General features: G+C 42.6%; 1 protein-coding gene across 2 annotated transcripts; it reads right to left on the bottom strand.

Moving 5' to 3' along the window:
* Positions 1 to 4,081: 4,081 nt before the first annotated feature.
* LOC135541551 (NCK-interacting protein with SH3 domain-like) lies at positions 4,082 to 12,526 on the bottom strand. 2 transcript variants are annotated; one of them, XM_064967854.1, is made up of 13 exons: positions 12,141 to 12,526; positions 10,888 to 11,000; positions 10,266 to 10,443; positions 10,046 to 10,121; positions 9,325 to 9,875; positions 8,905 to 9,075; positions 8,539 to 8,625; positions 8,178 to 8,316; positions 7,413 to 7,493; positions 7,179 to 7,307; positions 6,729 to 6,818; positions 6,392 to 6,564; positions 4,082 to 6,205 (listed from the first exon to the last, which is right to left on the bottom strand). In XM_064967854.1, the coding sequence occupies exons 1-13, from the start codon at positions 12,309 to 12,311 to the stop codon at positions 5,987 to 5,989; spliced, it is 2,178 nt and encodes a 725-aa protein (XP_064823926.1). In that variant the 5' UTR covers positions 12,312 to 12,526; the 3' UTR covers positions 4,082 to 5,986. The 2 variants fall into 2 exon arrangements, with proteins under 2 accessions (XP_064823926.1, XP_064823927.1); XM_064967855.1 differs by having other exon boundaries at positions 9,325 to 9,872.

Here is a 12,526-nt window from a genome sequence, read left to right as displayed (position 1 = left end):
TTGGTTTCTCAAATGACTGCCTCGCCTGGTTCACCATCTACTTCTCTGATAGAGTTCAGTGTGTCAAATCGGAGGGCCTGTTGTCTGGACCTCTGGCAGTCTCTATGGGGGTGCTACAGGATTCAATTCTCGGGCCGACTCTTCTCTGCATACATCAATGATGTCGCTCTTGCTGCTGGTGAGTCTTTGATCCACCTCTACGCAGACGACACCATTCTGTATACTTCCGGACCTTTTTGGACACTGGGTTAACTAACCTCCCTACGAGCTTCAATGCCATACAACTCTCCTTCCATGGGCTCCAACTGCTCTTAAATGCAAGTAAAACGAAATGCATGCTCTTCAACCAATCACTGCCCGCACCTACCTGCCTATCCAGCATCACTACTCTCGACGGTTCTGGACAGACTTAGAATACATGGACAACTATAAATACCTAGGTGTCTGGTTAGACTGTAAACTCTCCTTCCAGACTCACATTAAGCATCTCCAAAACAAAGTTAAATCTAGAATTGGCTTCCTATTTTGCAACAAAGCATCCTTCACTCATGCTGCCAAACATACCCTCGTAAAACTGACCATCCTACAGATCCTTGACTTCGGCGACATCATTTACAAAATAGCCTCCAATACCCTACTCAATAAATTGGATGCAGTCTATCACAGTGCCATCCGTTTTGTCACCAAAGACCCATATACTACCCACCACTGCGATCTGTACGCTCTCGTTGGCTGGCCCTCGCTTCATACTCGTCACCAAACCCGCTGGCTCCAGGTCATCTACAAGACCCTGCTAGGTAAAGTCCCCCCTTATCTCAGCTCGCTGGTCACCATAGCAGCACCCACCTGTAGCACGCGCTCCAGCAGGTTTATGTCTCTGGTCACCCCCAAAACTAATTCTTCCTTTGGCCACCTCTCCTTCCAGTTCTCTGCTGCTAATGACTGGAATGAACTATGAAAATCTCTGAAACTGGAAACACTTATCTCCCTCACTAGCTTTAAGCACCAGCTGTCAGAGCAGCTCACAGATTACTGCACATGTACACAACTACCTCTTCCCCTACTGTATTTATTTTGCTCCTTTGCACCCCATTATTTCTATCTCTACTTTGCACATTCTTCCACTGCAAATTTACCATTCCAGTGTTTTACTTGCTATATTGTATTTACTTCGCCACCAAGGCCTTGTTTTGCCTTTACCTCCCTTATCTCACCTCATTTGCTCACATTGGATATAGAGTTATTTTTCTACTGTATTATTGACTGTATGTTTGTTTTACTCCATGTGTAACTCTGTGTCGAACTGCTTTACTTTATCTTGGCCAGGTCGAAATTGTAAATGAGAACTTGTTCTCAACTTGCCGACCTGGTTAAATAATTTTATTATTTTACCTTTATTTAACTAGGCAAGTCAGTTAAGAACAAATTCTTATTTTCAATGAAGGCCTAGGAACAGTGGGTTAACTGCCTGTTCAGGGGCAGAACGACAGATTTGTACCTTGTCAGCTCGGGGATTTGAACTTGTAACCTTTCTTCTACTCGTCCAACACTCTAACCACTAGGCTACGCTGCCTGAAATAAAATAAACAACTCAATTTCATGGGCTCATGTCTGTTAAATTGTCTGTCTGGGCACTGTACTCGGTCCCCTCTTATTCACTATTTATATAAATAATTTAGACAAAAATGTGCAAAATGCGCACTTTTATGCTGATGATACTGTTTATTGTTGTGCCTCGTCTCTCACAAAAGCTTTCCAAAACTTGCAAACTGCTTTTTATACTGTTCAACATACCTTGTGTCAATTGAAGCTTATCCTCAATAGTGACAAAACTAAATGTAATGGTGTTTTCCAAAGCAAGAAATAGATCTCTAAACCTTTTACCTATTACTACCTGTCAGGGCAATGAGATTGAGACTGTAACCTCTTAAATATCTTGGAATTTTAATTGATGGGGGCCTCTCTTTTAAATTGCATATTCAAACAACTTACAAAAAAATTTAAGCTGAAGTTGGGATTTTATTTTAGAAATAAGGCGTGTTTTTCTTTTGAAGCCAAAATGAGGCGAGTATCAGCTACATTTATGCCTTTACTAGACTATGGGGATATTTTATATATGAATGCTTCTGCTCAGTGTTTGAGATCAATTGACACCCTTTACCATGGTGCATTGAGATTTATTTTAAACTGCAAAGCCCTTTCTCACCACTGCACTTTATATACAAGGGTTGGCCGGCCTTCTCTCGTCACTCGTAGGCTCAGTCACTGGTATACCTTTTTTTACAAAGCCATTTTGGCTTTACCTCCATTTTATTTGGGCATTTTTATTGTTCATAAATGTGGTGGGTAGTCTCTTCATTCACAGGACTTTATCCTGCCAACTGTTCCAAATGTCCAAACTGAATTTTGTAAAAGGGCTTTTATGTACTTTTCGCCATCGGCTTGGAACACCTTACAAAATACTTTTAAACTGGAAGAACTTATCCCGATTGGTGTTTTTAAATCACTGATGAAGGATTTTGAGATTGATTCCCTGACCTGTCAATGTTTTTTATGATTTTGTTATACTCTTGTGAATTCTATGTTTTTTACTAGATTACTTGTCGTTTTTCATGTTCTCTGTCTGTAATTGTGTACTGACTTGGTGCTGCCTATCTTGGCAGGGACGCTCTTGAAAAAGAGATTTCATATCTTAATGAGCCCTTCCTGGTTAAATAAAAATAAAGAAATACAAATGTACAACATTAACAACATCTACACTGTATTTCTGATCAATTTGATGTTATTTTAATGGACAGCATGCCAATTGCATGCTCCCTGAAAACTTGAGACATCTGTGGCATTGTGTTGTGTGACAAAACTGCACATTTTAGAGTGCCCTTTTACTGTCCCCAGCACAAGGTGCAGCTGTGTAATGATCATGCTGCAATCATCAGATTGTTGACATTCCACACCTGTCATGTGTATGGATTATTTTAGCAAAGGAGAAATGCCAACAATAGGGATTTAAACAAATTTGTGCACAAAATTTGAGATACATTTCTGGGATCTTTTATTCCAGGTCATGATCATGGGACCAATGTTGCATATATATTTTTTGTTCAGTATAATATGATATAACAGACGGTTACTTAAATCAAAAGCGACGTCCACCCAAGTTGTGGGCTATAACGCAAGCTCTAGCAACCAGAAGGTTGCGAGTTCAAATCTTCTCATGGACAACTTTAGCATTTTAGCAACTTTTCCAGTACTAGCAACTATTGTATCTACTTTGTAAAAACTTATCATGTTAACTAACCCTTTGACCGAACTCCTAAACGTAACCCTAACCCATAGCCTAGCTAACGCCAGTCAGCTAATATCATGCATTTTGCAAATTCGTAACATATAGTAGATTTTGTACATTTGTAATTGGTCATTCTTAACATACCATACGAAATGGGTGATGCACACCCACAAATTAATACATAACATACGAAATGCTCCGACACCAGGTTGGCCAGCAGGTCAAACTTACGACTAAAATGAAGGAGTCACTCGGAAAAAACGAATCATGACTCGTTCGCAAACTGCACAATACCACAGCTCAGTGAAGCGCTCATTGTGTAAAATGACAGTCCCTGTCATGAGTTCTATGAAATTTAAAGAACAAGGGCACTAACATCCAGTAACCAATTATACATCTCTAAAGATACATTTGTATTGATTACTTTGCTAGGAATACTACCTGCAGCAGAGACCACTGAAAGTTAGGTTCGCGAGGCAAGATATTAGCAGCTAACGTTAGCTACTTTGTTATTAATTTATCTAGCGAAGACCAAGCAGACACCACCGAAGCCCCCCAGCGAAGAAGTTATTCCCTGGGTTTATCGCCTGCTATTTAGACATGGTTTATTATTTGTAAACATACACTACAGGAAGAATTTTAATGCAATTCTTCGATATACTTCTCCAAATACTATTTCAAATTAAAATACTGGGTATTGCGAAGGATGCCCCTCCATAAAACAAATATTATTTCATTTCAAAACAAGTACAGCACACATATACACACACACACACACACAAAACTGGACCACCATTAATTGAGATGTTTGTTTATTAGTAGATTATAAACATTAAGAAAATACACTTTCTTACAACCGCCTCTCTCTGAACAACCATTTCAAATATATTTAATTGGGAAAATAGATAAATAGATTTTATTATTATAACACAGTGGGGGCTTTAAGGGACAAAATAAGTCCAAAGGACAATGATTAAACAACAGGAAACCATACGCATACACCTTCTCACACACTTACAAAAAGATACATAGACATACATAGACACAGACACATGCATAGCTTTATGCATAAACACAGGATAATAAAAACATATCACAGAGTACACTCTGGTATATCCCATGTTTAAATATGTAAACACTAAGTGTGCTAAAGGGTACAGTATATGTGTATCATGATGGTCACTAGAACATTTTGCCACAGAAACGCTTCCACTATTAGCTCTAACAGAGCTGAGTAAAAATAACCTATGATACAAGGGAGAACAAGCTTTGATAGAGTGGGAGACAGTGACTTAGAGAAGTCATTAAGAGAGTGAGACTTGCAATGTGAAAAAAACTGGATGTGTGTGTCCTGCAAAATGGGTGGAAACTAAGATGTCCTTTGTGTCTTGTACAGTGATTCTCAGGGCTACTATAGTAAGGGGTTGAATTATACAGTAGGGGGCAAAGTGGAGTGCCATCTTAAGGATGGGACTGATAACAGAGAGATTTCGTACCAAAATGATCAAGGAAAAGCAATCAATCGCGTTTGGTGACAAGTCACTTAGTTAACCCCAGACTGCAGTTAAAGTAATACTGACCAATCGAAACATATCAATCCCTTATTATTTCGTACTAATAAATACCTACCAGTGGAAAAACCATTCCCTTTCACAGAGCCATAACCATATAGGAAGTTAGTCAAGGCTTAGTATGTTGAAGCAACATGTTACAGCTTGCTCTTACTTGGTACAGCCTTGTTATTACAGTGCTGTTACGTTCCATCTACAGCACAAGCAGCAGAGCAGAGTAGGAGCGGCCTTGTTGGGAAGAATTTAGCGCATGTCATAGGTTAGCCATGCCTAGAGAGGAGGTTACTATTGATAAAGTGTAGGGCAGAAAGAAAGGTAACAATTAGTGCTCAGTCAGACAATCACAGCCATAGATATTAAGTCAGGTTCACCACATAGCAGCATTGCCATTGCAATAAATTTGTGAGTTTTAAAAGTAACCTCAAAGCCTAGAATGTCTTGTTGAGAGAGGGCTTGTTTTCCAGACACAGATTAAGCATAGTCAATAGGGATTCTCAACTGAGCATGCTTTTTAGTTTAGAGAACTAGGCTTAATCTGTGTTCAGGAAACAGGCCCAGAATGTTTTGTTATCAGCGTATTAGCTCATTTGTCTTTTCATTTCATTGAACATACTGTGAGGCCATGCCATGTGATGAGGAATAAGAATGAGTGATAAAGAAGTGGTCTACAGCAGTGGTTCTCAATCTTGGCCCTGAGAACCAAAAGAGTGCATATTTTAGTTTTTGCCTTAGTACTACACACCTGATTCAAATCATTAAACCTTGATGATGAGCTGATCATTTGAATCAGCTGTGTAGTACTAAGGCAAAATCTAAAAAGTGCACCCCTTTGGGTCCCCGGACCAAGATTGAGAACCACTGTTCTACAGAATACAGTACACTAGTACCAGGGTTACAAGGCCCTACATAAAACATTGTAGTCTGACCCCTCAGTACAAGGGATTACATCATAAGGGCTTTAGCCCTTATGATGGATGGTTCAAGTCAATTGTAACAGTATGTTATCTCAGAAACTAAGTAGCGGTCTACAGTCCTTTCTTAATCCTAGGAAGTTCCTCAGTACCATCCCTCAGTATCAAGGAGCAGACTACTGGATGAGTGCACATCACCACTGTCATATTCAGTCCTCCTAGCTCTCGCTGATCTGAGGGAATTCCTTGTACATCTCCTGCACGATTAGCTTATCCATCTGTTTAGCTGTGGCCCCGCCCTCGTCCGCTCCTGAGTTATCCTCCTCTCTCAGAATTCTTTGCAGTGCGCCCTGCAGGTCGGAGAGGCGGTGCAGGTGTTCCAGGTAGTCTGTGGAGCGTATGATGGAGTGCATGAGGGAGAGGTACTCCATCCTCAACTGGGGGGGAATAAGAGAGAGAGCGAGAATGTGAACCCATTAACAAGCACAATCATTATACAGTTCACTTTCACTTTCCTTTTGAGGATGCATTTATCAGGCTAAACATAAGACTCAGCCATGCTTAAGTCCCAGGCTGGCTGGCCAATGGGAAGTGTGGTGTGTGCGCATGCATATCAGTCTCACCTTGTCCCCAGGTGAGAGGTCAGAGATGCATCGAACAGCGATGTCTATCATCACCATCATGTCCGTGCGGTAGAAGATGTCTGAAGAGTCTCGGCTGGCAAAGACATCCTGCAGGAACTTAAGTACTGAGTGTGGGGCAGGGGGAGCATGTTTAAAGACACACACAGGGTCATCTGGAGAGAGGAGAGAAATAACAAGTAAGAGGGTAGAGACAGAAAGAAAAGTGAAAAAAGAAGCATAGAAAGAAGAAACCGAAAACAAACGGCAAAGAACTTGGAATGGATTCACACTGTATCGTATTGAATATCGCCGATGTAAACAAAGGTGTGTGTCTCACCTCCTCTGTTTAGTAGAAGCACTATTTTCTCAGAGAAGATCTTCACGTTCTTCTTGACGACAGTCTGCATTATCACGTTGCTGCTGGGCACTGAGAGCAAGAAAGAACATACACACCTTGAAAAAACAACATTAGCACAAATACCACACCTCACAGGTAAAACACACAAAGAGCAAGTAATTTAAAACACTCAAAGGGGACCCAAGCGTTCTTGGGTCCCCTTTGCCATAATACATAAAAGCAGTCAATAGGGAACATTCCCCTTCACCACTTTTTAACCTCATATTGATTAATTATAGGACATAGAAAACCACTGTTTTCGCATTGAACTGGTATGGAGCTACAGACTATGAATATGAAGTTAAAGAGTGGTGAAGTACCCCTTTAAGAGTGGTGAAGACAACTTAAAATAAAAGGTGTATGTTCTGTCTAAAGCCTGTGTCCTCTCACCTATGAGGTGCAGGTTAAAGGCCAGAATGAGATTGACACAGAGGTCAGGGAGCTGCTCTGTGGGATCAGAGGGAAGACCGTCCTCAACCACATCTAGCAGGAACTGAACAAAACTAGCGTTTAAGTGCTCTGTGGAGGGAGAGATAGACAGCGAGAGAGAGAGAGACCGATACATTTTGGCAGTTTGTAAGTATTCTAAAGCAACATAGTGGTCCTATTTAATATTGTTCATACCATAGTGGTGATAGGGCACCTGCTCCCCCATAGAGAATATCATAGTCAGGACCAAGGCTGTGTAGCACATCTTCTGATGTTCTGGGGAGAAATAAAACACAGACACACAAACATTCATGAAAGAGATATAGAGGGGCACAGAGATGCTAAATAAAAGAGACTGAAACAGAAAGACATGAGGAAGAAGACAGAGGTCACAAAGAGAGAGAAATGGAGAGAGATGCTCAAGGGAAGATATTTTGTGGGCAGTGTGCACATTGCCTGAGGTGGAAACTGAACTGCACTTCCTAACCTCCTGCCAAATGTATGACCATATTAGAGACACATATTTCCCTCAGATTACACAGACCCCCAAAGAATTCAAAAACCAAATCCAATTTTGATAAACTTCAGTGTGTATTGGGTGAAATACCAGTATGCCATCACAGCAGAAAGATTTGTGACCTGTTGCCACAAGGGCAACCAGTGAAGAACAAACACCATCGTAAATACAACCTATATTTATGTTTATTTATTTTCCCCTTCGTACTTTAACTATTTGCACATCATTACAACACTGTATATAGACATAATATGACATTTGAAATGTCTTAATTCTTTTGGAAGTTGTGATTGTAATGTTGATTGTTAATTTATCGTTTATTTCACTTTTGTTTATTCTCTATTTAACTGTAAACATGTTTCCCATGCCAATGAAGGCCCTTAAATTGAAATTGAATTGAGAGAGAGAGAGAGAAAAGGAAGTGATAGAGGAGGCCTTCTCACCCTGTGTGTCTGTCTGCAGGTCTCTGGCCAGCTCCATGGGCAGGATGGAGTTGAGGAGGGTGGAGATAAGGGCAGAGTCCAGGCTACACATCGCCCCAAACACCTTGAGCAACAGCAGGCGTAGAGACACTCGGTGTTCCTGAACAGTGACACATGAAGTAACACTGTTACTATGCAACTATGCATTGACAACATGCCGGTGAAACATCACTCATCTATGATAATTACGTTGATTCATACCACAAACAACACGTTTAAAAATAATGCAATGATAAAATATTGTTTACATTGTGGATCTCTTGGGTGGGAAACAAGATAACATAGGGTCTGGTAGTGAGTGGTGACATGTAGAATATCTTACCATCTGGTAATAGGTCACTAGTGACAGCACTGACTCTGAGTGGTTGGCCCTGCACATCTTCTTACACACCTCTGGATCTGCATCCGTCTGGGGACACAAACACAATCTTCCTTAGATTCAACAGTTACCAAAGGTCTCAGCGGTAATACTATCACATCTATCGAGGAATCACTTTGTCCAGGGTCGTATTCATTAGTGCACACCATAGCAAAACATTTTGTAACGGAAAACAAAGACAAGCGTTTCTTATTGGACACATTCAGGCAGCACCTCCCAATTTCAGTCCGTTGTCTTCCGTTTGGCGTCTACTGAATTCAACCCAGGTGTCAGTCCTGAGTCAACTTTCCCTGAGTGCACATATCTCACCAGTATCTTCAGCAGCTCCTCCAGGTAACATGCAATGAGAGAGTGGTCTTCGTGAAGGGCCCAGCTGCGCTGTTGAGAGTCGTCAAAGTGACGGGCAAGGTCGCCTAAGATGACCTCCAGGCGCTGTTCATCGTGACACACTTGTCCCTGTGGCAACGCCGAACTCTGATCCTACAGGGAGAAGTCTGGGTTGATATGTGCACATGGAATCTGTTCGACCTGACGAAGATCCACATCGGATCGAAACATTGTCACTGTTATAATTGGTATAAAGAGCATTTTAATTTGCAGACTTTCCTGTACAAGTATAATGTGCACGTATAACAGCTTAACTTTCTAAAGGTTGAGGTTATACCATGAAATACTGTGTATTGGAGCAAGTAAGTTGACATTCTGCAACTAGACGATTATGTAACTGACCTTGCTCTCTACCAATGAGAGGAGGACTTTCTCTAAGGCAGATGAGGCTTGAGGTAAGGTAGTTTGCAGGTGACCCACGACCACACCCACCGCTACCCGAGACAGATCGTAACTCAGGCCCGTGTTCCTCCTCACCAGCTCGATAAGCTCCGCCCCGGTTGTCCGGGGCACAGGCTCTGAGTGAGTGGGGCTGCCGGGGGGGCTTTCAGCGACAGAGGGCGGGGCAAGAGGCCAGTCGGTTTCTGATTGGTCCTCAGTGCTGGGCTGTGGTGGGTGAGTGGGCTGAGGTTGAGGTTGGGGTGCGGGGCCCTTCTTTGAGGGATCTGGCTGGGGAGAGGGGCCAGAGGGAGGTAGGTCGTCTGGAGGAGGGGGTGGGGGCTTCACACGGCTTGGCACTGGGGGCGGAGTGCTGGCAACGCTTGGAAGGCTGACATCAGAGGACACCACAGAGTGGGAGGAACCAGAGTCCAGGGAGGCAGAGCTGACAGAGGGGGACAGGCCAGTCCCTGCAGCAGGGGCGGGGCCAGTAAGAGGAGGAATGGATGACTCTGCTGAGACAGAGAGAATGAGGAAGAATAAGGTGAGAATAGTGCTGTGAGAATAGAGTAGAAGTTACAGTAGATGACATGAGTAGTGTGTGTGTGTGTCTGTGAGTGGAAAGAAGATGTGTGTGGAGAGAAGATGAGTAGCTGTGTCTCCATGGTGACGATGAGACAGTCACCTGGGTGTCGGCTGGCTCTTAGTTTCTCAGGAGGAGGCGGAGTTATGGGTGCTGCACGACGGGGTTGAGGAGGCACCTGCAAGACATAACAGTAAATCAGAGTAAGTATCAGGATATCAGTTATGTGTCTCAGCCTCCTCAAAAAAAAATGGACTATCATGAAATGGACTATCATGCATTCTTCTTTTGGTGTGAATGAATGCAAATCTCTATCCAAGACCTGGTAAAGCCCCTGCACATTGTCGGTACTCTCTGACATTGTGTGGCTGATCCCATTGGGTGGTTGAGGGGTGTGGCTGAGGGACAGTTCGCTGGTAGAGGAGGACAGGCCCTGCTTAGGACTGGATGTAGTTGGACTTCGCCTTGACAGGGTCTCCTTCCTGTGATGGATCAACTTCCTGTTCCAGATGCAAAGAGAGAGTCAATGGCTATGTCTGAAATGTAATGTATTCCTACTAAAGTAGTGTACTAGCCTATGTAATGAATAGGGGGTCATTTCAGATGCAGCCTATGAAGATAACTGATCAGAGAGAAACAATGCAGGTTTATTTGTATTTATTGTCACATACACCGGTTAGGTGCTGTGAAATATGTTGTTTTACAGGGTCAGCCATAGTATTACGGCACCCCTGGAGCAAATTAGGGTTACGTGACTTGCTCAAGGGCACATCGGCACATTTTTCACCTTGTCGGCTCTGGTATTCAAACAAGCAACCTTTCGCTCTAACCTATAGGCTACTTGCCACCCTATGATGATGAGGAATCAGCACCAATCAGGGAACTGTATCATGAGGATTCTACACATCAGTGTGTGTCTGTGTGTGTGTTAATGTTGCACTCACTGTAGCATGTCTCGCTGCTCCAGGTTGTATTTGCCCCCGTTCTTCATGGCCAAGTTATGGATCCCTTCGATGGCCCGGTCGATAGACTGTAAAACCTCATCCTGCTCTGGAGCCTGGGGCACAGAGAAAAGGAGAGCAGAGAGAGAGAAAGAGGATAGAGAAGGGCAGAGAGAGGGAGTTAAATATTCAACATCAGCATTAATTATTACGAAACAAGTCAACAAAAAAAAAAATTTGTCTAGAGGGCAAAATGGGACTCCAGTCAGAAAAAACTAGGACAGCACAGTTATCTAACCCAAAATCAAACCCTCTGAACAGTAACACGCCAACCAACGCAGTCCAGATACAGACAAAAACCTAGCCTGACCTCACCTACAAGGCCCAGGCAGGGACACAGTCAGACAGAAAATCCTACTGTACAGTCAGAGATAGCCTGGAATCCACAATGACTGAATATCCTGAGCGTGGTTTCACTTCATCAAGTCAGCAAAACACACTCATGCAGTTCACACTGTGAACTCATTGACTAAAATAAGAGTGCATTGGAGCATCCAGCTGTGTGGCTGTATGAAATACGGCATGCTGGCATTAATCTGAAAGGCCTGAGATGTCACAAACTATGCATAGTTCTTCTAACTGAACTCTCCCCATAGAAAGCGTGAAACATTAGATTGCAGTTTTTATTTGTGTTATGTGATTAAAAGCAATGTATCCTATGTGCGTATTGTATTTTCTCTAATCTCATCATCAGTCACGAGATTTTAGACGTGACACAAATAACAGATGCGTCGCCACATTTTTCATGCATTTTGGCTTATGTCCCAACTACCCCTGCGGTACAGACCCAGCTGGCATTGCGAATTTGGCATGACTCCCTGAGCCGCTCTCATTAGACCATTTGGGTTTATTCTGAAAAAATATTTTAGTTTGCATGTAAACGTCCACATATAAGTGTCGTGATGAATATGGAAAATACTTTTAATATGCAGCTAAAAGCCTATAGAAACAAATGAGCAAAAGACAGGCAATGCAGCAGAGCATGTCTCCAGTTCACGTAGGACTGTCACGTGAAAGAAAGTCACAAAAGTAGCTGAAGTCAGGTCTATTGGAATGCAACGCAGCAATTGAACCTCTCCCGATCGTTCAATTCTGAGACTGACTGGTCCACTCTCTTTTATCATGCTAACAAGCTAGCATGGAATACTTGTCAAAATCCACGTTCCACTTTCACTAATCAAGAAAGTTAAACATACCTGAATCCTTTCGATGTAAGACGCGGGAACGTAGCCTGTCTCGCCCGAACTGCTGCGTGAGCCGAGCCACCAGTGTTTGTTGCTGCGTTCCAGGATCAGAAAGCTCTCGCCGGACCCGAAGTGGAGCGAGTTGGGCTCCGCAGATCGGAAGGCATACAGAGACCGATACATAGCTATTTCTTCTGCTTTAAATCCCTTGTAATTCCTCAAAAACACATATATGACTGTTGCAGCAAACACACAATTAGCTAATTATTACATGTACTCAGTCGAAGATAATTTGTAATGTATATTTACGACATGGGCGAATGATTCTCCTGCTTTATATTTACAATGTACTACAACTTGCGACTCTCGCTTATCCCACAGTAGAGGGCGCGCGCGCA

Source organism: Oncorhynchus masou, chromosome 6 (assembly GCF_036934945.1).
Source record: "Oncorhynchus masou masou isolate Uvic2021 chromosome 6, UVic_Omas_1.1, whole genome shotgun sequence".
NCBI lineage: Eukaryota > Metazoa > Chordata > Actinopteri > Salmoniformes > Salmonidae > Oncorhynchus > Oncorhynchus masou.
Note: the sequence above shows the minus strand (reverse complement) of the source record. Positions and strands in the feature narration are given on the sequence as shown.

What these genes read in the sequence shown, in the direction of transcription:
- LOC135541551 (XM_064967854.1), bottom strand. Translation starts at nt 12,311, where the DNA reads ATGTATCGGTCTCTGTATGCCTTCCGATCTGCGGAGCCCAACTCGCTC. An exon ending in TAGTGACCTATTACCAGATG is followed by an intron (nt 8,317 to 8,538) that starts GTAAGATATTCT and finishes GTCACTGTTCAG; the next exon opens with GAACACCGAGTGTCTCTACG. An exon ending in CCTGCAGACAGACACACAGG is followed by an intron (nt 7,494 to 8,177) that starts GTGAGAAGGCCT and finishes ATTTCTCCCCAG; the next exon opens with AACATCAGAAGATGTGCTAC.